The sequence below is a fragment of the Polistes fuscatus genome, unplaced genomic scaffold (assembly GCF_010416935.1).
Source record: "Polistes fuscatus isolate 324 unplaced genomic scaffold, CU_Pfus_HIC Scaffold2, whole genome shotgun sequence".
Taxonomy (NCBI): domain Eukaryota; kingdom Metazoa; phylum Arthropoda; class Insecta; order Hymenoptera; family Vespidae; genus Polistes; species Polistes fuscatus.
Window position 1 is genome coordinate 17,451,533 of NW_025113096.1, and position 27,550 is coordinate 17,479,082.

General features: G+C 27.5%; 6 protein-coding genes across 16 annotated transcripts; 3 read left to right on the forward strand and 3 right to left on the reverse strand.

The window, feature by feature from the left end:
* The first annotated feature begins 264 nt into the window (after positions 1-264).
* Positions 265-3,016, forward strand: LOC122516376 (voltage-dependent anion-selective channel-like). Its single transcript, XM_043634130.1, has 6 exons — positions 265-369; positions 1,220-1,553; positions 1,626-1,747; positions 2,204-2,312; positions 2,398-2,606; positions 2,683-3,016. Exons 2-6 carry the CDS (start codon positions 1,234-1,236, stop codon positions 2,772-2,774), a joined length of 852 nt encoding a protein of 283 aa, XP_043490065.1. The 5' UTR covers positions 265-369; positions 1,220-1,233; the 3' UTR covers positions 2,775-3,016.
* A 332-nt stretch (positions 3,017-3,348) lies between these two features.
* Positions 3,349-6,773, reverse strand: LOC122516375 (COP9 signalosome complex subunit 4). Its single transcript, XM_043634129.1, has 8 exons — positions 6,534-6,773; positions 6,352-6,452; positions 6,079-6,197; positions 5,867-6,003; positions 5,645-5,759; positions 5,368-5,557; positions 4,913-5,290; positions 3,349-4,834 (listed from the first exon to the last, which is right to left on the reverse strand). The coding sequence occupies exons 1-8, from the start codon at positions 6,674-6,676 to the stop codon at positions 4,701-4,703; spliced, it is 1,317 nt and encodes a 438-aa protein (XP_043490064.1). The 5' UTR covers positions 6,677-6,773; the 3' UTR covers positions 3,349-4,700.
* Positions 6,774-7,473: 700 nt separating this feature from the next.
* On the forward strand, positions 7,474-12,808 carry LOC122516576 (protein lin-54 homolog). Of its 6 annotated transcripts, none has more exons than XM_043634502.1 (12): positions 7,474-7,763; positions 8,802-9,199; positions 9,288-9,605; positions 9,697-9,933; positions 10,015-10,233; positions 10,332-10,448; positions 10,528-10,665; positions 10,754-10,990; positions 11,085-11,293; positions 11,689-11,932; positions 12,053-12,246; positions 12,397-12,808. In XM_043634502.1, exons 2-12 carry the CDS (start codon positions 8,813-8,815, stop codon positions 12,581-12,583), a joined length of 2,487 nt encoding a protein of 828 aa, XP_043490437.1. In that variant the 5' UTR covers positions 7,474-7,763; positions 8,802-8,812; the 3' UTR covers positions 12,584-12,808. The 6 variants fall into 6 exon arrangements, with proteins under 6 accessions (XP_043490437.1, XP_043490438.1, XP_043490435.1 ...); XM_043634503.1 differs by having other exon boundaries at positions 11,088-11,293; XM_043634500.1 differs by having other exon boundaries at positions 7,474-7,933; positions 9,697-10,233.
* Positions 12,809-15,521: 2,713 nt separating this feature from the next.
* On the reverse strand, positions 15,522-17,343 carry LOC122516441 (zinc finger CCHC domain-containing protein 9-like). 3 transcript variants are annotated; one of them, XM_043634238.1, is made up of 3 exons: positions 17,188-17,343; positions 16,131-16,914; positions 15,522-16,058 (listed from the first exon to the last, which is right to left on the reverse strand). In XM_043634238.1, exons 2-3 carry the CDS (start codon positions 16,909-16,911, stop codon positions 15,550-15,552), a joined length of 1,290 nt encoding a protein of 429 aa, XP_043490173.1. In that variant the 5' UTR covers positions 16,912-16,914; positions 17,188-17,343; the 3' UTR covers positions 15,522-15,549. The 3 variants fall into 3 exon arrangements, with proteins under 3 accessions (XP_043490173.1, XP_043490174.1, XP_043490175.1); XM_043634239.1 differs by having other exon boundaries at positions 17,183-17,343; XM_043634240.1 differs by having other exon boundaries at positions 17,132-17,343.
* Positions 17,344-17,484: 141 nt separating this feature from the next.
* On the forward strand, positions 17,485-19,382 carry LOC122516440 (probable phenylalanine--tRNA ligase, mitochondrial). The gene is made up of 5 exons (XM_043634237.1): positions 17,485-17,524; positions 17,704-17,818; positions 17,887-18,608; positions 18,698-18,990; positions 19,067-19,382. The coding sequence occupies exons 2-5, from the start codon at positions 17,805-17,807 to the stop codon at positions 19,355-19,357; spliced, it is 1,320 nt and encodes a 439-aa protein (XP_043490172.1). The 5' UTR covers positions 17,485-17,524; positions 17,704-17,804; the 3' UTR covers positions 19,358-19,382.
* Positions 19,383-20,383: 1,001 nt separating this feature from the next.
* On the reverse strand, positions 20,384-27,547 carry LOC122516339 (probable phospholipid-transporting ATPase IIB). Of its 4 annotated transcripts, none has more exons than XM_043634068.1 (14): positions 27,200-27,215; positions 25,905-25,938; positions 25,172-25,316; positions 24,810-25,082; positions 24,170-24,412; positions 23,920-24,108; positions 23,262-23,839; positions 22,768-23,184; positions 22,520-22,685; positions 22,062-22,440; positions 21,737-21,977; positions 21,489-21,655; positions 21,178-21,381; positions 20,384-20,882 (listed from the first exon to the last, which is right to left on the reverse strand). In XM_043634068.1, the coding sequence occupies exons 2-14, from the start codon at positions 25,928-25,930 to the stop codon at positions 20,749-20,751; spliced, it is 3,162 nt and encodes a 1,053-aa protein (XP_043490003.1). In that variant the 5' UTR covers positions 25,931-25,938; positions 27,200-27,215; the 3' UTR covers positions 20,384-20,748. The 4 variants fall into 4 exon arrangements, with proteins under 4 accessions (XP_043490003.1, XP_043490002.1, XP_043490000.1 ...); XM_043634067.1 differs by lacking the exon at positions 27,200-27,215 and adding an exon at positions 26,077-26,154; XM_043634065.1 differs by lacking the exon at positions 25,905-25,938 and having other exon boundaries at positions 27,200-27,547.
* Between the last annotated feature and the right edge of the window lie 3 nt (positions 27,548-27,550).

Genomic DNA, 27,550 nt, shown 5'->3' on the forward strand with positions numbered 1-27,550 from the left:
GGTGTTGAAGGGAGGGGGAAGAAGGTTCCTTCTTTAAGGTTACGTAATAGTCTGGAAGATGATCGATGCAACAATTAAATTGTTAAAAAATTGGATTTTAAGTTAATAAATGTAAATATAATAATCGATAGGATAATGGAAATAAGAATAATTAGAATTAGTCAGTCGTTGTCTCTGTGTGAGACTAACTGAATGCATAAAAATAGCGTCAAAAAGTATTTGTAAATTTAAGGTATAGCTCTGCGCATGCGCAGACGGTCATAAGCCTGTATCTCCCCTCAGTATCAGCGGTAGACTGTCTCGCGTAACGCAATTCTTGTCTGAAGTCACACCATTTCCTATACTCGCTTAATCTCCTAACATAAAATTGTAAGTAAAATTGAATTAATAAGAATTATTATTAACAAGAATTAGTAGTCGTATCATTGTTAAACGTATTAATATCACAGGCACGACTTAATTGATATGTAATAAATTGTAACTACCGGCTTTGATTAGTTCGAACAATGTCGTTCACGTAAATTCAATGATCTTTACCTTGTAATGTGTCTCTTCTCTTTCAAAATTACTTTCTTATCCTATGATAATCGAATTTAATAATTTATTTGTCTACGATTTATAAGTAATCTTTCTTATTAAACTCGGAATAAATTTGTCTTATTCGGATGTAAGAAAAATAATTTTTTTTTGCTCCTTATGTAATATCTGAAACAGGTCAATATCATTCCATTTTCGCGTAACGCTATCGAACCACCGTTCTCATAACCAATACCTAACAACGTAATATATTTTTATATTTACAAAAATTAGATTATTGCTGATATTTTCTTTAATAGTTCTTCGATTAAAAATCATTTTTTTTTTGGTTTCTTGACATATTTTCTCACTTTCTTTTTTTTTTCTATTCAAACAATGTCTCCCCGTCTGAAATATTTTATATTTAATTTCTATAATTAATACTTTGTATTCGAGTACTTTTACTTATATCCAAATCACTTTTCTTAACTATTATATAATTAAAATATTTTATATATGCATGTATATATATATGTTTGTGTACATATATATGATTATAAATTTATTGTCATTATTATAAGAACAAATATAATATATAATGTGTGTATTTACAAAATTTCAATATAAATTTGAAACAGTTATTTGGTTATATTTTAATGAAAAAAAATATAAAATATATAACATAGTAATATTAATTTTTCAGAAACTTTGTCAAATATGGCTCCCCCGACATACAAAGATCTTGGCAAAAATGCACGCGATGTTTTTTCCAATGGTTATCATTTTGGCCTCTTAAAATTAGATGTCAAAACCAGGACTGATTCTGGAGTTGAGTTCTCCAGTGGTGGAGTATCCAATCAAGATACTGGAAAAGTATTCGCTACTTTGGAAACCAAGTATAAAATTAAAGAATACGGTTTAACATTCAGTGAGAAATGGAATACCGATAATACTCTTGCAACTGATATAACTATTGCGGATAAATTACTTAGTGGACTTAGCATCGGTTATAGTTGTACTTTCTCACCTCAGACTGGGTAAGTGATCTTATTTTACAATTGTTGATATAAAATTGACATAGCTAAATATAAGCTTTTTCTTAAATGTAGCACTAAGACTGGACAATTGAAGACTACTTACAAACATGAAAATGTATCGGCAACCGCTGACTTCGATTTAAGTCTTACTACTGGTCCACTCATTAATGCAACTGCAGTTGTAGGATATCAAGGTAATTATTAATATTCTTTATAAATACATATTAAATTTTTATTATTAATTAACCCCTTACATTATGATTTAACACATGGAGCTGCATGTCAAAGTTGATGTTATTTTATTTCATGCTTCTTATGTTTGACCTATAAGATTTACCACGAGTAGAACTTGTGTTTCTCATGTTTGGGCAAAAAACCTTTGCAATTTGGATAATAATGCATAGTATTATATTCTTTTATTGTTATGTTATTATTCCTATTTCCCGGAATTCTAGTTTCAAACTATACTTTCCTGAAACTGGTTAACATTTTATTGTTTAGATCCATTCCATATGCGCTCCTTTCTAATCCTTTCCTTGATTCGTCTTTGTGATTTCCAAGATATTCCAGGGAACCATGTAAGATGATAACAGAATAGGTACAAAAAATTTTAACGTAACTTCTAATTTATTATTTTTTATTGCTTTCAGGATGGCTCGCCGGCTATCAAGCTTCTTTCGACTCGCAGAGAAGCAAGCTTACGAAGAACAATTTTGCTCTTGGATTTACTGCTTCTGATTTTGGTTTCCACACTTGTGTGTAAGTATTAAATTTTTTAAAATAGATATTGGTAATTTTTATTAATGAAAAATAATATTTATGTTTTTGTAATATCTAAATATAGGGACAATGGACGTGAATTTGGGGCCTCCATTTATCATAAGGTCAAACCTGATTTAGAAGGTGCCATTAATTTGGCTTGGAATTCCAGTAACAATGTTACACAATTTGGTCTTGGTACCAAATATAATCTTGATAATGATGCGAGCGTTAGGGCTAAAGTTAATTCTCAACTTCAGATAGGGTTGGGATATCAACAGAAACTTCGTGATGGTAAGTCCACGCGCTATAGGATATTTGTTCGTTTATATTTTTTGTTACCGTGTATTTTCATCAATTCTTTTTACAGGCGTAACTTTGACTCTTTCTACCAACATTGACGGAAAGAACTTTAGTTCCGGTGGTCACAAAATTGGTTTAGCATTAAATCTCGAGGCTTAAATATAAAACCTTTAACAGAGAAAAAAAAAGACGTTTCAAACAGTTATTACTTTCATGACTTTGATGTCATAAAAACTGCAACACAATACATGCTTCAAATAAAAATATTACCTATAACATGTAGATAGGTTTATCCTTAAATAGATGCCACACGAAAAAAAATATCATGCATCACTTCTAAGCAGTTACAGGGACTAAACTATATAATGTCACGATCATGGAATAAAATATTGTTCAAGAAATTGTTCAAGAAAAGTATCTTCTATAACACAGGTAAAAAAAAGAAGTTAGTGTGGTATGATTATTCCTTCTGTACTTCGATAATATTCTAGACATGTATAATAATTTATTGCTAATTTGTCTGAGCAGTTGAATCCTGTAACACAGAATATAAAATATTTGCTACACGATGTTGTACCAAAAAAAAATATTAAAAAAGAAGATAAAATAGAAAAAAGAGATTACATTCACATAAAATTAATATTAAATTTAACTGCCATTATGTGCTATACAAAAAAATTGCAATAGTATGATTGCAGTACGTTCACTTTGTTGAATTATTCACAAAACAAAATTTAGCAATTTCTCACTAATGTATTTATGTAAGAATTCATTCACAAACTGAACAATAATACATCTTATTGACAACTAAATGTTTTGCATATAAGTAAAATTTGTTATCATTACAACAATTGTGTTCCTAGTATAATATGCAATATTATAAAGGTAGATGCATGTGGTACACAATATTCTCATATATACAATTATACGTATGGTGTAAATAGTGAGATTAAGTCGTTGTCTAGCTCTAGTAAATTGCAAAGAGAATATCTTTCTTTAGTCTTTACATTTTTATTATCTACGTCGAGTAACTATTAAAAAAGAGAAAGAAAAAAGTAAATATGTGCATATATATATATATGTGTATATATATTACTATTTCTCATTATTGCTGGGATATCACTGCATATACTACTAGGGTAGGTATATTTTTCAATTCTTGATAAATAACTGCCATTTTATTTTCTAATTTATTAAACAAATTACGAAATAATATTTTGATTAATAAATTAACTTTAATTACCAAAAGTTTACTTTTGTTTAATATTCTTTCATTTTTCACTAGACTAGACTAGGACTTAGAATCGCTTCTTCATGATATATATATATATATATATATATATATATATACACATATACTTATACATATGCAATCAAAACATATAACAAAAATTGCAATATATAATTGCGATCCTTATACTAAATATAGCTTATGTTTTCCAAGTTTTAATTATGTCACCAACACAATTTTCTAGTTATTATTCCACGGTTTTATTTTATATAGAAAGTATAAATAAGTTTTGAAAGTAACAAGTTAAGGTTTTGTCATATTAATTTCATTATTATGAGTAATAAAAAATATTTAAAAAATTGTATAAATAATATAAATATCTTTTCTATTTCTTTAATATTAATGACATTAGTTATTGATAGCAAGGGATAATGTAATCTGTACAGAAAATACATTTAATTTTTGTTTTTTTTACTATATTTATAAATCAGTATGTACTACCGGCTTTTTTTATTTTATAAATTTGCTCAATCTTTTTCTTGAATATAAAGACAAATATTGGGTAATCTATAAATTAGACACATCAAAGTTTTCTAGAATTTTTATATGGTGCTTACAAGTTTTTAAGTTTTGAAAAAATTGTATCGCTATATAATAATAATAATAATAATAATAATAATAATAATACAACTGAGATTTTATATATGCTAAAGTGTAAGTTTTCCTAGCATAACAAATCTTTATGTTTGATCATAAAACAATGATGAGTAACTCAATGCTCGATGAAGAATTAGACACAAAAGTAGATTACCTATAATGTGTGAATTCTTTTCATTATTAAATGAAGACTGATGTTAGTGAACTAATTGATCTTCCATCGCTTTTGCAATCCATTCTGGTTCAGTTTGTGCGATCTTTTCTATTATCTGATTAACTTGATAACACAGTGACTGTATTTGTTTGTCCCAAGTAGGTAATGTTTCGCGTGCTAAAAAAATGAATTATTTTAGAGTAAAAAGGATATTTTTCGTCTGCAAAGCATATACTTAATTATAATTACACTTACTTTCAAAATGTACAATGGAATCTATCTGATCTATATAACCATTCATTCTGCTTTCAGTAATCATTTGACTAGCAATTTTTTCAGCTTTTGTTGGTGGAATCTCCAGCAAAGCGCCCAATTCTTCGAAAGTAATATTGTTATATAATTTACTAGCCGATAATAAATTATGTTCGATAACAGCTCTATCAAGTATAGTAGATCCCAACCCATCGATAGTACAAGCTTTTTGATGCGGTTGTAAAAGAGCTTCAAATTCTTGAAGTTCGGAACGACGGATTATACGATCCAAGTACATCTTTTCCAGGATCGAATACGCGGGAAGTTGTTGACAACGTTCATCTTTGAATAATGTCGCTAGCATACGACTTCTTTGCTGTCCTATTAAATATTAATTTCTAATTTGTTACAACGATATATATTTTATGGATGGAAAAAACCTAATAAGATATAAATACCTGCAGAAGCTAGTACTGTACAAATTAACGCATTTCTAAGAGCAGTCATTCGTTCATCTTCGTGTATGATAGATCTGTATGACAATTCATTATACCTTTGTGCTGCTTCTATAAATTTTCTCCTGTAATCTAATACTCTTGCATAACAAACTTTATAATAGATCTGTAATTGTTCATTTTTAGACTCCGCCTATAATATAACAAAAGAAAAAGATAATAATTGAAACATAATAGAGAATTAATGCTATTACGAATAAAATATATTAGGAATAATTACCTGCAAGAGAGATGCTCTATTAATGAACGCTTCAGCTTGTACTGGGTCATCATCTTCTAGATACAATCGTGCAATCTTAAGATAAGTTTCGAGTTTGTAATCAACGGTATATTGTCTGTAAGATATTGATTTCATATTATTTATTATATCAAAATTGCTTAAGAAATTATTAATAGATTACTAATATTAACGTATATAAAATTTCATATTGAAAATAATTACTTTTGGCCCGTCTCGAGTGGAATTCCAACTAAGACATTAGCTGCTTCTCGCCAATTTTGATTACGTTCATAAATATCAGCTAAGTGTTGCCTTATACTAGCTACCTGTTCTTCGAAAGATATAACACGGGGTTGAACCTACATAAACATCTATTCAAATATCTTTCTAATTTAATGGAAGTATTCTATTCTAATTCATAAATATTTAAATACCTTATCTAAAGTATAATGTGAGACAGCCTTCGAAATTTCATCAGGTAGGGTTTGTAATCTGGTACTAACATCTGTTAAAACTTGTCTTGATATTACTAAACTTACATTTTCATTGACAACTGAAACAAACAAACTTACGTTATTACTTTTTATATTTGTATCTAAAAAATAAATGAACGTTTCAATTAGAAAATATTGATGATAATGATGACGATGATGATGATGATGATAATGATGATGATAATAATAATAATAATAATAATAATAACATACTTGATTCGATGAAAACTTTTAAAGCATCGACGAGCTCACCGTTTCCTTGTGTTTGATTTGAGTTAGCCGATGCTAGTATCGCATCTAAAATTGAACGATATCTAAAAATAAAAGAAAAAATTCATATATCTTTATTCGTCTATCAATAATAATATAAATAAGATATATTTAATTGTACTTACTTTTCGGCTTGATCCTTGTGAGAACCGCCAGAATGTATCAAATTTGCGAGTTGTTGACGTACAGCGGCTACCGTCACCATCTTTTCGACGAACATAGACCACGAACTATAATTTATTTCTGAACAAATACCAATATTCATCATATCTAAATTGACCAACTTCTATTTCTACAAAATGATTTCATGATGTCGTTTGGTGGCGTTGTTAGAATTTTCTATACTAGAAAAGTACATACGAATGCAACACACATGCTTAATATATGTATTTAGTCACTGTATTGACTAATAATATCACATTTTGTAGAAATAAATTTAAAATTAATTAGATAATAAAATTATTTTCTATTATTAAAATAATATATTTTTTAATTTGGATATATATATATACATATATTATGAAGAGAATATTATATCGAATATATTTTAACCAATCAAATAATAATATCGTAAAATTTGACCAATCGTATGATTACTTTCCCGCCAAAGAAGGAATAATAGTTAAACATTTAATGTCAAATATTTAAACAATATATCGTCGTTATGGAAACTTATTAAACAACAGAAAATTAAATTAATTATTTACATATTAAAAAATATGTTTAATTGCCCACGTGTGTATATATATTTCATATGATTAATATATTTTTTCAGGAAGTAGTAGATTTTAATATGTAATATAAAATAAAGGCCTCAAAATAACTATTTATCTTTACTTCATGGATTATACATTCATTTTCTACATTTATCTTATACAGATTAAGTAAGATATTAAACGAAAAAAAATCTAAAAAATACATTAGAAAAATTTTCGAAAAAAATTATAATTAGAATGATTCAATTTCATACATATTATTTCTTTTAGCGCCTTTGAGATGAACATTTTTTCAGATAATTTTCTTTTTTATTGGTTCAAGGGGGCGCTCATAGGTTGACGTGTTTTTAGCCGCGGAACGAGAAAAATGGCGAAATCGAAATCTGCAAAGTGCGCGAAAATATCCCTTTGCATTGTTGGTCAATTTAGCTGTTAAACGGAATATCGATTCTCCCTAGCTCAATCTCAAAGAGAATTTATTTAGTGTTTATCATAAAACGTTTATTTAATCGGTAATTTAGTGTTTTAGCTTTAAACGACCTTTAAGTCTGTTTGTACACAGCGGTGCGTAGTGCACTGTGGGACAGCAATGGTGGGCGCGTGATTTTGAACAAATTTGAGATATCAAGGAACGCGTAGGTATGTACGAAAAATCGTGGAATTTCTTTCTGAGAGCATTTAAATGGCATTGTAATGTTTACTGTGACATGTTTGCTATATGTATAACAATTTTATCATAAATAATGTGACTTTCGTGGCACGCCCCCACCCAACACTGTACGTACCTGATACGAATTAATAAGTTTTAGGTTAAGTTTTATTTTATTCGATATCAAGCTTATATTTAAAAAGATTCTCGTTTAATTTAACGGATTAATACTTGGAGTGCTTTACGTTGAACATAATGTTTCCATTTAATTAATATAAGTGCATTAAAGTTTATTAAATACGTGTACCAGTTCGTTTTATGGAAAATGGCGCGTTCTAGCAATAAATGGCGCTAATGTTCCTGAGTGGTTCATTCTTCGAATTTTCCATCATCATTCAAATTTGATTGTTCTAATAATTAAGAGTCTAGAATTGTCCTGTCACTTGCATTATTGCCAACATTAGTACGCATTTAAGATGTATTTTATTCAACAATTATGTTTATATGTTTCTTCAAGATTTGAATTTTTGAATTTTTAAATTCTTATTTAATGGTCTTATTTGCAGAACATATTGTTAAGTGATTTTCTATTCGATTATCTTTTTGGATTAATTTCTTTATATTAATATATTTTATTAGTAGTATATTATTTACAATATTTGTTATTATTGTATATATATCTAACTTGCATATATTCAGGTAGTGTTTACAGTGGTCTGCGTCGATACTGATAAACTTGATATTTTAATTATTGATATCTTCTAATACGCTAACAAATAAAATTAATGCATTATTAGAATAATCAATCTCAATGGAGAATATCCATACGGTCTATCTCATTATTTTATTATTTAATACATGCATACAAATTGGTCGTACAAAAGTTCAATATTAATAACTGAATTGACAGAGACTTAATCTACTTTTTTTACTATTCAATTTAAATTATAGATACATTATAATATGGAATAGATAAATAATTATGTTGAATAGATGATTATTATAATATTATATCTCATTTTTAATAGGTAATATCGTCATGTCTTTAAATAAAGGACATAATGCGAGGGCCCTAGTCGAACCGCTAGCTCTTGATTCCCGTACATTGGGCGATGGAGATCTTAGTGCTCTAACTCTTTCGCACAGCAATGAACAGTATTCATCAAATGATTTTGAAGCATTTGCGAATATTCAAGCTGAATTGGAATGCATAAATGCGGAAGAAGTCATGGCCACTGACGAAGAACAAGTAATGATAGAGCAAAACATTGAGGCTGGAACTATTGTACCTGATGTGGAAATGTCTGACGTTTCAGAACAAATTCAAGCAGAAGAAATAGTTTTCACTAGTGCAAGTCAAAATAATCAAAATATTATATTTCAAACTAAACCGTCGTTACAAAGGGTTCCTGTATCTGCAGTGCAGGTATTTTTATATTTTAAATCGTTTTTATCATCTTGCAAGGTTAATCGAACAAATTAATTTATTTATGTACATAAAACAATGTTCATAGGTAAAACAAAATATTTGTGCAGCAACTCAAAGTCAATCAATTATGATAGTATCTCCGGCAAGTGGACAAGGCACCAGCCAAATTTTAAAAATTTCTCATCCAGCATCGGCATCTACTGGACAATTACAATCGATAGCACAAACCCTCATAACGGCCAAACCTGCAGATGGTAGTGTTCTGCAATTAAGATCAACACAAGCAAATAAACCTCTCATGGCAACTAGCCATGCAGGAAGTATTACGCTAAGCAATTTACAAAATGTAAAAACAGTGCAAACAGCCAAACGTTCAGTACAAAGTAATCAACAAAATCGGAATGTAAGACAAGTTTTATATATTTTATTTATTTTATATTTTAATAGTAAATCTAATTTAATATATATTAATGACAAAGTATATTCCTTCATAGGTTTATACTAAAATGATATTAACTGGAAATCAAACACAACCAGGACAACAAGTTCTTATAACAAGTTCACAGAATGAAATCCAACCAGCTCAAACAATCAAGTTTTTAAGTAGTAATGTAAGTAATCAGAATATGACGAGTCCGACTAAAACTATAACTTTGGCACAAGCACAACATTTAGGATTATTAACTACAAACAAAGTTCAACATATATTACCGTCAACTCCACAGAAACAGGTACATATTATTTCTTCGTGTTATCAAAATATTAAATTATTATTCAATTCTTATATATATAACCATTCATATTACTTAAAGGGCATTATTGTCAACAAATTACTTCAATCCTCGACATCTCAATCATCGAAAATGACAATAGTTCCCAGCAGTGCTGTTAAATCCCCAACTAAAATATTACCAGCGCCAACAATTAATTCTCAAGTTAAAACATCAACAATTTCTAATCAACAATCAGTATTTTCTTCATCAAGCAAAACGAATATGCAAACAAGTCCACAAAAAGTGATTATTAGACAGGTAATTATCTACAAATTAATTTATTTTCAATTACATCGAACAAATTAATAATTAAATTAAAATTTTGATTAATTTTATGTGACATATTATTATTTTAGAGTTCTTTAAAGCCTGGAACGGTATTAGGAAGTGGACAAGTTATTCGAATTCCTGCAAATCAAAATATTGTAACTGGTTCCAATCAAGTACATCAAATTCAAATGCCAGGAAGACAGGTAAAATTATTTATTCTATTATATATGATTTTTAATATAATTAATTAATAATATTTACATTATTATATACATATTACAGGTGCAATATGTTAGATTAGTGAGTACTCCTTCATCTGGTACTACCAATGTCGTTACCGTAGGCAAATCAAAAGCACAAACGACTTTGCAAACTGTAGGAGTAAGTCAAAAGTTAGGAGGACAACAACAAATAGTAAAGGTATAAACATATATACAAAAACATATGACAAATAAAAATGTTTATTATCATTTTAATTAAATTAGTTAACATTTAAATTTAATTACAGGTTGTTCCTTTGAACACTGGTAATCAATCATTAAGAACAGTAGCACCAAAGACTACAATAACTGGAAGTAGTCAGAGATTAATAATTCCTGCTGCTGCAACAGTAGGAAATCAATCTAAAAATGCTGTTGCTATACCAGCATCTGCTTTAAGTCAATTTACATCTGGTCAAGCTGTTCTTTCGGCTAATTCCAATGTTAGTAATATTGTTGTTCTGCCAGCACAGTATATACAGCAGGTATAATTTATATTTCTATATAAAATATATTTTAAACATTATATTTAATTTAAAACAAGAAAAGTATTACTTATATTAAGTTTCATTGGAACAGCAGCATACAGACGATGGAAAAGTAAAATCTCAGCAATCCACTCCCAACTTATTAGGAAATACACAAAATTTGCAAAATATATCTAATAATTTAACATCAGGATCTATATCTGATAGTAAATCATCTCAGAGATCATATTCAAATGTTGAACCAAATGGTATTAGACCGAGGAAACCGTGTAATTGCACTAAATCGCAATGTCTTAAATTGTGAGTAATTTAGACTAATCTAAGTATAAATAAATCTAATTAATATTAAGAGTTGTATAATAGCTTTTCTTTTCATATTGAATATAAGATACATTTAATATATTTTATTCATTGATAATATTTACTTCAGAATTGTCTTCAAATCCAATAGTAGTAGGCAATGAATAATTGTTTGTTGGTTACTATTGCATTATAAAAATGACAGTCTGGTGAAGCTTCTTGTAATTCAGAAACATACATTTGAATCGAAGTTACTTATTTTCATGTTAAAGAACATAAGTGTTTTAAGCTTTATTTATAGGAGTACAAATATTCAATATTCGTAGTTGACTTATTTGAAATATATTCGTATAAAATTGATATCGCATTTAAAGCATGGATATAATTGCACACAGATATTGTGATTGCTTTGCAAATGGAGAATTTTGTCATATGTGCAATTGTAATAATTGTTCAAACAATCTTGGCAATGAAGTGGAAAGACAAAGAGCTATCAAATCTTGTTTGGAACGTAATCCAAATGCTTTTCGTCCAAAAATTGGGAAAGGTCGTGAAACTGGTGATGATATACGTAGACATAACAAAGGATGTAATTGCAAACGAAGCGGATGTTTAAAAAATTATTGCGAATGTTATGAGGTATTGTAAATAATTATTAACTACATCAACTAAATATATGTATTAAGTATTTGTTTAATTTAGCGAATTATTTTGTTAAATTAAAATGAAATATTAAAAGAGAAATTGTATAAATTTTAGGCTAAAATTCCATGTTCTGGAAATTGTAAATGTATTGGATGTCGAAATATAGAAGAACCTACTTTAGAAAAAAAATCGCTGAAAGATTTGGCAGATGCTGCTGAAGTAAGGACAGCACAGCTAACGTTAAATAAAGCCAAACTGCAATTATCTGAAATGGCTTTTAGACCGCCTGTTTCAAATACAAATGCAAGGTATGTTATGTTAAAGATAATAAACTAATTGTTAATTCTATATATGAACCTAGTTAATAATGTATTTGAAAAACTATTAATTATATATTCTTGGTTGATACGTTGATATAATTAATAAAATGTATATATTTTTTTGTTAATATTCTCTAGGCAACCATTTAATTTTTTGACTGATAAAGTAGTAGACATGACTTGTCAATGTTTATTGGCACAAGCTTATGAAGCTGAGCGTGATATGTTTGATGATGAAACATCACAAAGACTTATAATCGAAGAATTTGGACGATGTCTCAAAGAAATCATAGAATCTGCGCATACATCACAACCTACCACCTAGCAGGTGCAGTTAAAAAGAAATTTTTTTTTATTATCACTATTATTATTATTACAAACGTCCACAAAAATTGTACGATTAAGAATACATTAATTTTTCGTTTATTTTAAGTATATTTTAAAAATATATATTATTAAAATAAAATCATGAAATTCGCAATGAAAATGTTACATACCAAAGAATGCGAACGCATGATACATCACAATCGAAAGAATTTTATTTACAACAGCTAAATCATGATGTTTTTCATTTAACGCAAAACTTCTAGAAAATTTGATTTGATTTGTATAACTGAATTGAACATTTTGAAATAACAAATATTAGGACTGATTATATATATAATGGTATACAAAAGAAATTAATGTTTATTTCAAAGAAAAAAGTTACAAGAAAACTTAAGAAATTTTATGGTACTGTTTGTTTGTGGGTATGAAAAGAATGGGATTATATTATTTTAAATTCTACATGAGAGAAATTTGTCTTTATTGTAATTAAAAAAGTAAATTTTTGTTTTCAATAGTATATATATATATGTATACATATGTATATTATTTTTCTGCATATAAGGATATAGCAATATATTTATTATAAAATATTGCTGCGTGCAGATACAATAATAATAAAAAGGATTCTTAGTTTCTAATTGTATAAATCATTAAGCATGTATAATAATTGCTAGGAATATTAACTTTAATTAAGTAGTTAAAGGGATTATCATTAAATAAATTTCTATAATCTTATATTTTCACTTGATAAATCTTGATGGGACACGTTATTTAAAGACACTGTATTACGGAGTATTATCATCCATATTATAATTAAAATAATATTGATTCTTGAATTTTTATAAAATCATTATTGATAAATGTAATATTTCAAAATATGACCACAAGAAATTCAAATATTAGCGGGATCACATGTGTTCAATTATGTTCTTAATTTCTTATTTTCTTTTTTTCTTCTTATCAAAAACAAACATTCAACAAATTTTCTTATAATCATTTATAATTTATGTGTGTACTTATAGAATATATTAGTTCTGGGTAATTTAAAGTATACATATGTGACTTTAAAAAATATCTAACATAAGTTAAAGTAATAATCAATTAATGTATGTTTTATTTTGTTTTCTTGTTGATTATTGATAATGAATTAGTTACTATACAATTTTTCATAAAATAAAATGTTGTTATATTGATATAAATTTTTGCCTTGTAGCAAAATAAATGATGCTTATTTTTAAATTACGTTCAATGATGTCAATTACTATAATTAATTGATGCTAATAATGCTAAATATGCTAATAATGTTATTAATAATCTATTTCATTATTAATAATAATAATAATAATAATAATAATTACTTAATTCTACATACAAAATAGATTACTGCTACGATCATGATAAAAACATATTAAAATCATAATGTACAGATTTGAAAAAATGAAAAGAGGAGAGTTTATACATATAAACACGTATATACAGCGAGTCATAGGAATATTCGTACCTGCTTCCACTATAAATTTTAAATAATTAATATTTATTTATAATGCAAAGTTTCAAAATTCTTACACACAGAAAACTATTTTAGGATTATTAAATGTAAATATAAAATATAAATTTTATTACGAAACATTTTTATTGTTAGAGAAATATAATTTTACTTAAATAATAAAAGATTGGTATTACAAAAGTATTTGTACTTTCATAAAATATAAAAATACAATTATTATTTTTGTAAGAAGTATTTGGTTGATCTTTCCTTGCATATTATAATGCTTTTGAGACGATTGAGTATATCTTGTGAGACCAATTTTCTTATTAGTTATGTAAAATATTACTTTTCTTGTAATAAAATACTCTTTTGCAATAACATTTATATCAATTTAAGTGTTTAATAATCCTAAAATATGCTTCTGTGTAGAAGAATTTTGAAATATTGTGTTACAAGAAAATATTGACTGTTTTAAATTAACAGTGGTGGTACGAGTACTCCTAGGATTCACTGTATGGATAAATTATATGTATATATTATAATATATAAAAATAAAAATGTATAATATGAACTAAAATATGTAATATATACGTATGTATTACATATTTATAAAAACTTCACTCTTTAAAAGATATAATAATTATTTTAAGTACATATAAATATATATACATATTGTAAAAAATATCATGTTATGCATAACTGCAATTAGTTGAAAGTTTAAACGTTGGTAATCATTCAAATATAATATTTTACTTTACTTATTTAAAAGCATATTACTTTAATCTCAGTTAAAACCTATGTATGCTTCGATTAATATTTTTTATTCAAATATATTGTGAATATAATACAGGCTTATCAAATAAATAAATAAATTCTGTTATAATATTAAAATAATTATGTTTTTATAGGGCAGCTTATGTAGATAAGAATATATATATGGATAAACGATAGAATATTAATCTTTAATAAAGCGATTTTTTGTAAATAATGAAGATCTGATATCATTGGAGCTACAATAATTTACTAAAAAAAAAAGTTTATTTATTAAAGAAGAACACACATTGCATGTAATTATTTTTTTTTATAAGCAATGGTGAAAGTAATTCTCATAATGTATGTACAATTATATGTCGTATTGTCAACGATATAAATGAGAAATAGAATTCCTAATTAAATTCAAATCTTATGTAAATATACGACGAGATGCATAGATTATAGCACTCTAATTAAATAAATATAACATCACGTTTGATATCAGGTTTTTTATATAAAAGAAATCATTTAAAAAATGTTTGTATATCAAAAAGCGTTGTATATACATAAACATATGAATCATATTAATACATCTTGTATTTGTAATGTATTGGTTCAAACATTATTATTATTATTATTATAATTAATATTGTATGTTATAGGTCAAAAAATATAATACACATAATAATACATAAAAGAACATAATATTTTCGTAAGATAATTTAAAATTTTACAATTTTCGCAGTTTTATTATTTGTATGAATACTCTTATCTTTATCACTGGTTGCATCCAAAGATTCTAAAGTACCATCCATAATTTTATCTACCGTTATTACAGATTCTTCTTTTTCTTTTATTAAATCCGGACAATCTTTTTTCAAATGCGTAACATCCCCGCAAATCTTGCAAGCTCCTCCATCGGGATAGATTCCTCTAGGATTATCGGGACATTGGTTGGAAATATGTCCTTGTTCACGACAAATAAAGCAAGTCGCATATCTGTACTCTGGAGCTCTGTTTACTTTGCATTCGAAATGAGTATGTTCGGTTGAACCACACTTATAACAAATTCCTGTTCCAGATTGTTCATTTGCAAGCTCAGGACAATCCGATAAATTATGACCGGATTTACGACAGTGAAAGCAAACGTGCTTTTTAGCACGTGCCAATTCCTTCTCAGCTTTTCTTCTTTCCAATTTCATTGCACTATCAATTTCTGACTTAGGTATACCTAGAAATAAAAAATTTACTTTATGATCTATCATTGCAATATTTAAGATAGATTTTTTTAGTATTTACATACCTTGCATTACCATCTTTTGTCGTAATTCTTTTAATCTCTCCGCATCTTCTTTTTTTACTGGAAATCCATCATATTTGACTATCTCTACTTCTACACCATTAAACATCATTTTTATAGCTCCACAGTCAGGCTTTCTTCTTTTATGTTCTAGATCATCTCTAATTTTTGGAGGTTTCCTCTTCTTAACCGGTTTGCTCATTCTACCATTATTATATTGATTAACTCTATTGTTGAAGTTATTTCCATTAGAATAATTTCTATTGAACCTTTGAGGGTAATTAGTGTTACTGTGCTTTGAGTCATAAAAATCAGTATTATTATTTTTAGATTCTTCCTTGTTAGTAGAAGTTGTAGTAGTCGAATCAGATAGACTCTTATTCTGTCTTTTCATATTACGCTTTTGTCGTTTGCTTAAAACTTGGTGCGATTGTGAAGAATTATTTTCATTATCTATTACATTTTTATCTAAATTATCATTATCTTTTACTTGAGTTTCTGATTTATTCTCGCTGTTAATATGTTTTTTCTTTTCTTTCTTTTTGGGTATTGTATCTTGATTTACATTTTTATTGGATTTATCATCATCGAAACTTGCCCAGCTAATGGTTGCTGTATTATCAGTTTCTTGTTTTTCACTTAAAAGCTCTTTTGCTGTTTTTACCTTTTTTTCTGTTGTTTCATTTTCAGTAAGTTGCTGTTTCATAACGTGCCATGGGGTAGCATCATTGGGCAAACGCTCATTTGATGCTTTGGCACCCTTCGCTCTTGTATACCTTGTCATGATCTAAAATAAAATAAATAAAATTATATAATAATTGTTGTAATTACTATATATATTATATATAATGTAATATAAATATTATAAAAATTATATATCTTATATAATATAAATATAAATATTAAATATATAATCATTAACATAAAATATTAACAAAATTAACTTTTCAAATTTTATTTTATTAAAAGGTAATAAATAAATGTTCTTATATATATATACACACATTAGATATTTATTATTTTTATATAAAAATAGATGTAAACAATGGTATAACCTAACTGTTCACACCACGTGTCCACGTCGTAAAAAAGTTAGACGATAACTGGTAATAATTTAGTTGAAATTTTTTCAATTAATTACTAATGATATTACAAATTTTTTAAAATTCGTAAAATATTTTACAGTATAAATAAAAACACACAAAATGTTTATATAATATTTCACTTTATTGTTGCCAAGAATTTGGTAAAAGTGTGGTACAACTTGATGTCTCTGCTAGAGTGTACTGTGAAATACTTCGCTACTGTTTATATACACTCATATATATAAAGCAAAGTAATAAAAATTCAATTAAAAAGTTATTTCATTATTAATAAAGAATATTTATAATAAAAAGGTATATACTAATAATAAAACTTTATATTTAGTATTCCTTTCGTTATTTTTACATTAAAGTTAACCTCTTTCTTTCTATCAATTAATTAATGGAAAATATTGATAAATTATGTTCTGTATAATAATAGCATTACAAATCTTTTTCTTTAATTTACCTTAATACGTGTATTACAATTCTAGGATAATTCTGAAAATAGATTTACTATAATGGTATTTAATAAAAATTATTAAGTAATAATATACTGTATTATATCACTAAAAATAATTATAATATCAGCATAATGATATTAAAATGGTATGTAAGCATGCATACACATTTAATATTTATAATTCAATCCATAATATTAAATATATATTTTTTAGGTACCATTCTTATTCTGCTCTCTTTAGATACACAATAAAGCAAACAGTTTATAAAAAATTGTCAACGATAGCTAGTGTGAATAAAAGCCCGAATGAGTTAGAACTCTTAGGACAAAAATATGTGGTTGATAATTGGACAAATATTACACCACAGATTATTTCAAAATTAGGATGTAATTTACACATTACTCAATATCATCCATTGTCACATGTACGTCAGCGGGTGGTCAATTATTTTTATAACAGTTATCGTAATAGAACTGGAACCCCATTGTTTAGCGTACATGACAATTTAAATCCTATAGTCACTGTCTCACAAAATTTTGATTCTTTACTCGTTCCAAAAGATCATCTTAGTAGGAAAAAAAATGATTGTTATTATATTAATCAAGACACTTTACTGAGGGCTCACACGACTGCACATCAAGCAGAACTTATTTCAATGGGATTAAATAATTTTCTCATTGTTGGAGATGTATATCGTAGAGACGAAATAGATTCTACTCATTATCCTGTTTTCCATCAAATTGATGCTGTTAGAATATGTACTAAAGAAGAAATATTTAAAAATGTTCATGGTTCTGGAGATTTAAAGTTATTCAATTCTAGAGAAGAAGAAACTGCAGAAAAACAAAGCTATCATACGTTAGAGTCTGTCAAAATCATGGAACATGAATTGAAAAGTACTTTAATTGGTTTAGCTAAGGCAATTTTTGGACAAGGTATGAAATAAATTTATTCAACGCAAAAATAATGTAAATATTTTAATAATATGCATCGAAAGAAAAATTTATAAGAATTGTTTTGATAGATATAAAATATCGCTGGGTTGATCAGTATTTCCCATTCACTCATCCATCATGGGAATTAGAAGTTTTCCATGAAAATAAATGGGTAGAATTATTAGGCTGTGGTATTATAAGACAAAGTATTTTAGACAAATCAGGAGCAATGGATCGCATGGGTTGGGCATTTGGAATGGGTTTAGAACGTTTAGCTATGTGTCTCTACAATATACCAGACATAAGATTGTTCTGGAGTACTGACACTGGTTTTTTGAATCAATTTAAAGTAGACGATGTTAATACACAGATACAGTACAAGGTATAATAAATATAAAAATATATCTGAGAAATATATTGCGCATAAAAAATATTAACTATAAAATAAATATTTACAGGCCATCAGCATTTATCCACAATGCAAAAATGACATAAGTTTTTGGTTACCAGAAGATAAGGAGTATACATCAAATAATTTTTACGAGCTAGTCAGAGAAATTGGAGGAGATATTATCGAACAAGTTATATTAACTGATGTATTCACGCATCCTAAAACCAAAAGAATATCTCATTGTTATACAATAGTTTATAGACATATGGAACGTACATTATCAAAAAGCGAAGTTAATGTTGTTCACCGTAAATTAGAAAAAGCTGTAACCGACAGATTTCAAGTTACTGTACGATAAAAAATAAATGAAGTTTTATGATTTACATAATTTAATAAATGCCAATGCAATTTATAATATATAATACTCTAAAGGAAATAAGAATGATAATAAAATGGAAGGAATATATTTTTATTTATGCATAAATTAATTATAAATGTTATCATGGAACAAACAATATTTATCTAGGAACAACTATATCATCTATAGTGTTTTATTAACATTATGATTATTAACAATTACAAGTAGCTCCTGCATGCATGTTTAACATATATTTGTATACAAAATGTTCGCCAATCTTAGATTTCAATTAACAATGTAAGGAGTAGTAAACGAGAAGATGTTTAATGCAATTAACATTTAAATATTTTGTTTCATTCTAGCTTAATTGATAGAGTATGCATTAGTTTATAGCAAGTTAATTAAATAGCGAAAGGCAATTTTCTTACTATTTTAGATTAATCACAGACTGTTATCTCCAATTACCAGTTTAGACAGATAAAATATTATACATGAAACATATTTTATAATAATGCATAGATTTCAATAACTGTAACTTAAATAACATTTATTTAAAAAAATTAATCGATCTACAAGTATTGAATAAAATATTGTCTTACTCTTACCATGCCATACACATATATATTTAATAAATATATTAAATATAAAAATATTAGAAAATATTTGCTAATGGCAAATATAAATATAATAATAAAATCAAAAATATAGAAAAATAGATCAAAATTATAAATTGCCATGCAATCTTATACGATAGAAGACTCGCATGGAAGAAAAGATTTTGTTTAATTTCCTATAAACTAATAAATAGATTAATTACGTAACGACAGAACAATTATCAGTAATATTGTCATATAAAAATGCAAGTTCTGTACTAAACTTTTTCTTTTCGATGAGATTCCTGTTCTCAATTAGAAATTAAATTAGCATTATAAATTTTTTAAGCAAATATAAATAGCATCGTGTTTAAAGCAATCATTTAAATTACATTGAACTTGTTGGTTTTTTTTATCTTTTTTTTTCAGTCGATTTTAATTAGGACAGCTCTGATTTACTATAGATATTGATGTAATAAATATCCAATATAATTTACAACATTGAAGAACTTTAAGTTCTGCAATCAATATCTTGAGATATATATATATATATCTATTAATATTATTTTTTGCTTAGAATTTATACAAAAATAGTTAGTGGATAAAATGGTGCATATACCTTTTTTTGTGTAAAATTTTCAACAGCATTTTGAAATCGATCAATCAAATTGATAATAATATGAAAAAATAACCGACATACAAACATGAATACTTTTTTCTTGCTGTTAATTTTATATATATAAATTAATGTTTTATCGTTTGTAATACTTTTGGTATAATAAGATTGATATATGTACTTCATGACAATTTGGTGTAACTCGGTGGGGAGAATTTTTTTCTTAAAAACTTTAAGATATATAGTGGCATACAGGAAACTAAAGTGATGACTAATACTTTCCATAAGAAATCAGTTGTCTTGATAAATTCGGCATCTGTTTTAAGAGAATGTAATAAAATTATAGATAATTATTATAATTAATTAACCATTTAAGTCCCAAGCAGCATTTCATGTGGAAAAGATCCACAACATTTGATCATCATAAGCGACTGACAGTGCACTAGGATCCTGTACAAGTCAGTGCGCTTTAGTTTACTGTTACTTGTCAGTCAGATTAATAAAAAAAGAATACAATAACGTTGCTTAGGTCTTTCCACAAGATTTTTCCCGAGACTTAAGCGGTTAATTGGATTAAATAGAAAAAAATTAAATAGGAAAATTATATTTACCAAAATAATCTTTTAGAACGACTAAAGATAATAAATACAGTGCTAAGGAAAAGATCTCTGCTAAGATCATAATATGATGCCATGTTCTAATCGTTAAGGCAACCATTATCAATTCTGTTAAAACCAACGCAGTAAAGCTGATTGCTACTATGTGAATGAATTCATCTTCGAACATAATAAGTGCACCATACATTATTACTCCTCCTGAAAAATTAAATTTTTATACAATAATTATATTTTATTTGTACACTTTATGTTAAATTATTATTATTATTATTATTATTATTATTATTATTATTATTATTGCATACCTTGGTATATGCTTATCAATACCCACATAAAGAATGTTTTATAAGAAAGTGATCGACCTTTACTAAGTTCTTTATAAAGCTCTGGATAAGTAAGCGCAATTTTTCCTGACACATCTTTATCCAATACCAAAGAAAAAACAGGAAACATTGTATATATCGTAGCATATCTGTAAATATTATTTCATAACATATTTAATATTTTATCACAAGTATATAATGAAAAATCATGTATATGTATACAGACTTACCCAACCATAAGAAATCCTTGATATAAGGCAACCGAAGAAAGATAAAATACGGCTGAAAATACGGCTTGCATTGTCGAAATAATTAAACCTCGGTGAATTACAAATTGACTCAATGCAGCTGATCGTTTATAACTTCTTCTACCGTGAACTAATAATAAATGAGAAAGATGACTAAATTGTGAGATAGAAAAATCTGCAGCTAATGAAGCTTGACGACCTTCAAGACCTTCAAGACCAATACCTAAAAAATATTCAATTATTAATATGTGAAATTAATTATATTATTATATATTATATATTATATATAAAAATTATGTTTATGTACCAGCATCAGCAGCTTGTATCATAGATACATCATTACCACCATCACCAACGGCAGCTGTTCTTTTACCAGTATGTCTTTGTATTAGGCTGACAACATCAGCTTTTTGTGTGGGTGAACAACGGCAACAAACAACAGCAGGTGACCCACATGCAAGTTCCAAAAATTCTTGTTCATAATATTGTAAGCATACATCTAATGAGTCACCGCTGATAACTAAGGCACAATCTTGTTTTTTACGGAAAGTATTTAGTTCTAAATGCGCATCAGTTCGCGTAAGAACTGATTTAAAAACATGAAGTCCTTTCGTACGTGAAACCAATAAAGAAGATTTTGCTATACACGTTGCTGTTTCTAATTTGTCGCCAGTCAACATCCATACCTGAAAATAATTCAAATTACAATAGAATATTATTTTTATACATTTAATGTATTATTTTTTAGGTGAATAATATTCTTGCCTTGATTCCTGCGTTTCTTAATAATTCCAATGTTGTTCTCACTCCATCTTGGAGTCTATCTTCTACACCAGTTACACACAACAATTCCATTTCACGTTCAAGACTTTCAACGACAGCTGTAACTCTTGAAACACGATCGCTAACGTACATTCTTGCAGCATTATATCTATGAAGATAAAACGTATGTAGAGAAAAATAAATTAATCTTATATTAACGAATATTAAAAAACTTATTTCTTTTAAAATACTTCGTTTCAAAATCAAGGTATTGTTCTTCCGTCAAATTCTTTTTTGCTACGACCAATGTTCTTAATCCTTCGCGTGCCATATTACCACATTCTTCTTCCAGCCAGTCATTATACTGTACTATTCCAGACATAACGACATCGGCACCTTTTAAATAAAATACAATTTCCGAGGTGGCTTCTGATTTGACTATTATACCCATTCTTTTTGTTTCAGAAGTGAATGGAAATATCTGTAGTATAGTATAATTTAACAGTTTCCCATTAGGAGCTTTCAATTGCATAGAATTTAAATCACGTTTGACCAAAGCTAATCCAACTTCTTCTGTCCATTTAACTAAAGCCACTTCGTCCGGACTTGAAGCTTGGTAATTACGTTTCTGCTCAGGCATGTAATAATGCTGATCAGCTTCTGCCTGACTGAAATATAAAAACAATAAAAGTGAAAGTGTATGTGATAAGAATTACATTTTTATTTTTATTTTGATGAAATTTACCTCTGAATAGAACCAGTATCTCCAGTCTCTCCTGTTTCTACACTCACTGAATCCAAATTAGTAGATGCACTGACTTCATCATAAACTGGTGTAACGTTATGACATAACGCTAAAGCATGTACGGCATCATAAATTCTAGTATTTTCAGATCTTCTTACTTTAACGCTATGCACGGGTAGGTTAGTTGGAGAATTTTCCATACTAGTATAGCAGAATTTTAACACGGATGTTACTTCGTCGAATGCTTCCTGAGAATACGATATTGTCCCCATGTGTAATTTTTTAAAAACCATTTTATTTTGCGTTAATGTTCCAGTCTTATCACTCAATAGGTAAGATATACGACCAAGTTCTTCTGGAATTGTAGTTGTTCTTACAACCGTACCAGCAATGTCTTTATCTCGTTGTATACACCAAGCATAAAATGCTTTCCCAATATCCAAGTTTACTCTTAAACTGATTGGTATAATATAAGAAAATAATAAAACAAAACGAAACATATAACGATACCAAGGACCATTAAATCCTTTTAAACACATCATGACCAATGCAAGCCCAATAACTGCACAAAATAAGACCTATAAAATCATATTAAAATAGTACTCGTGACGAAGCAAAAATAAAACATTTATAGATTTATTTATTATACATTAAATACCTTAGTCAATTGATTTATTTCTTGATCAAGCAAGCCAACTTTCGATCTTGGTGCAGAATGATTCATTAAAGATCTTGTTTCTTGTCCAGTATAAACGACTATCCCAAGTGCAGATCCAGATGCCACAGCAGTGTTAGCCCATAAAGTATTATCAACTCCTAAACTTTCTTCACTGCTGTATCCATCATACTGTAAATATAACACATATATAAATAAAATTTTCAAATTGGAATCAATTTGGAATACTTACACGTGTAAATGTACCAATGAAACTATGAATATCTTTTTGAGGTTTTTCAACATATAAACTTGCTTTTATGTCAAATAGTTGGGAATGATTTTCTAACTTTTGAGTAGCCGGTATCGCCAATCTTAATTTCCAATCTGTTTCTCCATCTAATTGATCGGTTCTTACAAAACATGCGCCTGATTTTTCTGTTGTACGCAACAATACTAAATCCGCTGGTACTCTTTGACCTTTTTCTACAATCACCTGTTAGAAAATAATAATATAATTATTTTCACCTTTAATTTAATAAGATAATTAACCCTTAGCGCTCCGCACGTTTTTGTACCACTGCCTACCAGCAACTCGGGCACATTTTCGCAGCGGAACGAGTATGAAGGAGTTTTATTTTAAGTGAGAAGAATTACACGTGCTTGTGAATATTTTTGATTTTATTTCTTTTATACGCATATGCATCTTCTTTTTGTAAATGAAAAATAAATTAAAAATTTTTTTTTCTTTTTTTTTTCCTAGTCATGCTAAAAACATTGGGCGCCGCAGCGGAGCCTACGGAGTTACGAAACAAATGACGAATGGCTCCGTAGCGGAGCCAACGGAGCGCTAAGGGTAAGATAATATTTGTTTGTAAATTTAAATGTCGTACCAAATCGCCAACTCGTAATTTGGAACTTGGAACTAATTCCGGTATATCCAAACCTTTGACTAATCTTTGATATTTTTGAGCATTGACTTCCTTGTCTCTTTTATATCTTCTGAAATCATCTATGGCTTCTCGGCAAATGGTTACGGTCAAAACGAAACATAATGGTCCCCAATATGTATATAAATATCCTATTCTTATGTCTGGTATAAATTGAGATATCGCCATGAGCAAAAAGTAGAGATTAAGAAAGAATTTAAATTGCTGAAAGAGAACCTAACAAAAACAAAGATACAAAAAATTATTCATTGCGATTACAAACAAATTTCATATAATTATATTCGTTGTATAATAACAATATTTACCATAGGTAAGAAAGTAACAACATTATATTTCTGATTTCGTATTACATTGGTAGGAAATTTCTCATACATGGGTTGACCAATATGAATAACTCTTGCCCTTAATTCTCGTTCTCTGCAACATCTTTTCCACATCCACGTACAACATCTGTAAATAATTAAGATAATGATGCGTATACAAAAATTTCCTTAAAAATACATTGGGTCAATTATTATGAAAATTTAGATATACAGAGTATCCTGTAACTTATGGTACAAGCGAGCTGGGGACGATTCTACATAAAAAGTTTAGTCAAAAATGTGAAGTAAAATTTGTTCGCATAAGGCTTTATTTTCGAGTAAAATAAGTTTAAAAATGTCAAGTATGCATACACTTGATTCAGTTTTAGCTTGACGAATTTCACCATCTCACTTTCGAATATTTCGGTTATATACTATTTGTGCTTCTAATTATGTTTACAAACATTGTTAGTATGATAATGTCTCTAATATCAATTCTATTCTTATGCTTATCGAACGAAACTTTTAGTAGTTTCCAGGATTACAAGCTTAGTCAAGTGCACTCATACTCGACAAATTGTTAAATTAATTTTTATCGAAAATGAAGCCTTATATGAACAAATTTTATCCTATAAATTCCACTTAGTTTTTCATGTAGAATTATCCCTTGTTCATTTGTACCATCAGTTACAGAATCCCTTGTATATAATGGCGTATAAGTTATAAAATCACTAACAATAAGTTTTTACTTATATTTATCATCTTGCCAGCTGAAATAAAAGTTTTGAAATATTATCATTTGACAATATCTAATTATACCCCTATTAGATTAGTCATAATGTATATATGTACTTATGATTAAGTGGATATATATATCTATTTTATATGTCATTTAAAAAACATATCACCTTGTCCATGAATTACTATTTCGTGGTCTTGATATTAATGGTATGTCTTCTTTCGAAAGTCTTATTACGTTGCTTTGTGTCTCCATTTAGATATTTTCTTCATGGAATTTATACATGTAATATTTATAATGAAGATATTCAACGAAGAATACTTTTTTCAGAATATTTATAAATATTGTAGATAATGTTATTCTTATCAACGTCCAACTGGATTTTTGTTATGACATCATTTTGTCAAACGAGGAGCATATAATTACGAGAAGATGCAGACCATGTATTCACACGTATACTCGACACATTTACGCAGCAAGTATACACTGATTTTATTGTTCTATATCAATTAACATTTAAAATGAATTTCTTTTTTATGGTGCAAAAGCAAAAATGAAAAATTGTTATTAATTCTTTCACTGTTTATTAGAATTGTTTGAATGAACTCATTTCTCGAATTAGAAGTGCATCGAAGTTTAATATACCAGCTAAAGTCTGATAAAAATCTTTATCATTGATTTAACGCAGAAAACCAATAGCAGGGAGGATAACGTTGCAAGCTCATAACGCGCAGTTACTTTTACACCTTATTTCAATCACTATGAAATTATTTCTTTCGAAAGAATATGATATTTGGTGAGTACTTATAAATAAAGTAAACGTGTCATTAAATTCTATAGATTTGTTAATTATAAACAAGTATATATACAAGAAAAAACAAATTAGGTTATATTAAATTGTATCAAAAAATTCCCTAGACGTGTATACTCAATTTCATTTATAGAAAATTTACATGTAAATTAATAATAAAATTGCCTATAATTTTTAATTATAGAAACATATAAAGAAAAATTTAAGGTTATATCAAATTGCGCTAAAAAAGTTCCCTAGGAATATATATATCAAATGTCATAAAAAGATTTACACATTAAAAAAAAACTATAAATTAATAATATAATATATAATAAATCTTAAGATAGAAATATCTCTCTCAAATCGAAATACCCGAAATATTAAAATTTATTTTGTTTTCCAACAGAGAACCAAAAAATGAAAGTCGTTTATGTTATTAAATTTGAATTTTGAAATACATATTATAATAAGCAAACTTATTATATTTTTGTTTACTTACCCGCACAGACTAGTTTTAAGGAACTTGGAACAATTATTAAATCGTCGTCTTCTAGATGTCAAAAGTCGTATACTATCTTCAGGAGGTTGAAGAAGATAATCGGTTTCTTCGTCCATTTCAAAGTCCCGCTCATCCGAACTGAGCCGCAGTGGCATCTCTTCCAACCTCATAACTCTCTTTCTTTCAATAATCACAATATTCAATACGCGTTATTACAATGTTTTTTTTTTTTTTTTATTTTAATCACCCTCTTTCTTTCTTTCTCCCGCTCTCTCTCCTTATTAAGAGATATTAACAATAATAATAATAATAGTTATTATTATAAGTTTATCTCTCATACGTTGGTTTATT

What these genes read in the sequence shown, in the direction of transcription:
- LOC122516376 (XM_043634130.1), top strand. Translation starts at nt 1,234, where the DNA reads ATGGCTCCCCCGACATACAAAGATCTTGGCAAAAATGCACGCGATGTT. An exon ending in ACTTTCTCACCTCAGACTGG is followed by an intron (nt 1,554 to 1,625) that starts GTAAGTGATCTT and finishes TCTTAAATGTAG; the next exon opens with CACTAAGACTGGACAATTGA. An exon ending in TGCAGTTGTAGGATATCAAG is followed by an intron (nt 1,748 to 2,203) that starts GTAATTATTAAT and finishes TATTGCTTTCAG; the next exon opens with GATGGCTCGCCGGCTATCAA.
- LOC122516375 (XM_043634129.1), bottom strand. Translation starts at nt 6,676, where the DNA reads ATGATGAATATTGGTATTTGTTCAGAAATAAATTATAGTTCGTGGTCT. An exon ending in AAAAGTTTTCATCGAATCAA is followed by an intron (nt 6,198 to 6,351) that starts GTATGTTATTAT and finishes TGTTTGTTTCAG; the next exon opens with TTGTCAATGAAAATGTAAGT. An exon ending in ATAGAGCATCTCTCTTGCAG is followed by an intron (nt 5,558 to 5,644) that starts GTAATTATTCCT and finishes GTTATATTATAG; the next exon opens with GCGGAGTCTAAAAATGAACA.
- LOC122516576 (XM_043634500.1), top strand. Translation starts at nt 8,813, where the DNA reads ATGTCTTTAAATAAAGGACATAATGCGAGGGCCCTAGTCGAACCGCTA. An exon ending in GTAATCAACAAAATCGGAAT is followed by an intron (nt 9,606 to 9,696) that starts GTAAGACAAGTT and finishes ATTCCTTCATAG; the next exon opens with GTTTATACTAAAATGATATT. An exon ending in ATTATTGCGAATGTTATGAG is followed by an intron (nt 11,933 to 12,052) that starts GTATTGTAAATA and finishes TATAAATTTTAG; the next exon opens with GCTAAAATTCCATGTTCTGG.
- LOC122516441 (XM_043634238.1), bottom strand. Translation starts at nt 16,911, where the DNA reads ATGACAAGGTATACAAGAGCGAAGGGTGCCAAAGCATCAAATGAGCGT. An exon ending in ACAAAAGATGGTAATGCAAG is followed by an intron (nt 16,059 to 16,130) that starts GTATGTAAATAC and finishes TTTTATTTCTAG; the next exon opens with GTATACCTAAGTCAGAAATT.
- LOC122516440 (XM_043634237.1), top strand. An exon ending in TAAGGCAATTTTTGGACAAG is followed by an intron (nt 18,609 to 18,697) that starts GTATGAAATAAA and finishes TTGTTTTGATAG; the next exon opens with ATATAAAATATCGCTGGGTT. An exon ending in ATACACAGATACAGTACAAG is followed by an intron (nt 18,991 to 19,066) that starts GTATAATAAATA and finishes AAATATTTACAG; the next exon opens with GCCATCAGCATTTATCCACA.
- LOC122516339 (XM_043634065.1), bottom strand. Translation starts at nt 27,369, where the DNA reads ATGAGGTTGGAAGAGATGCCACTGCGGCTCAGTTCGGATGAGCGGGAC. An exon ending in CTTAAAACTAGTCTGTGCGG is followed by an intron (nt 25,317 to 27,199) that starts GTAAGTAAACAA and finishes AATTATTTACAG; the next exon opens with ATGTTGTACGTGGATGTGGA. An exon ending in AAATAAATCAATTGACTAAG is followed by an intron (nt 23,840 to 23,919) that starts GTATTTAATGTA and finishes ATGATTTTATAG; the next exon opens with GTCTTATTTTGTGCAGTTAT.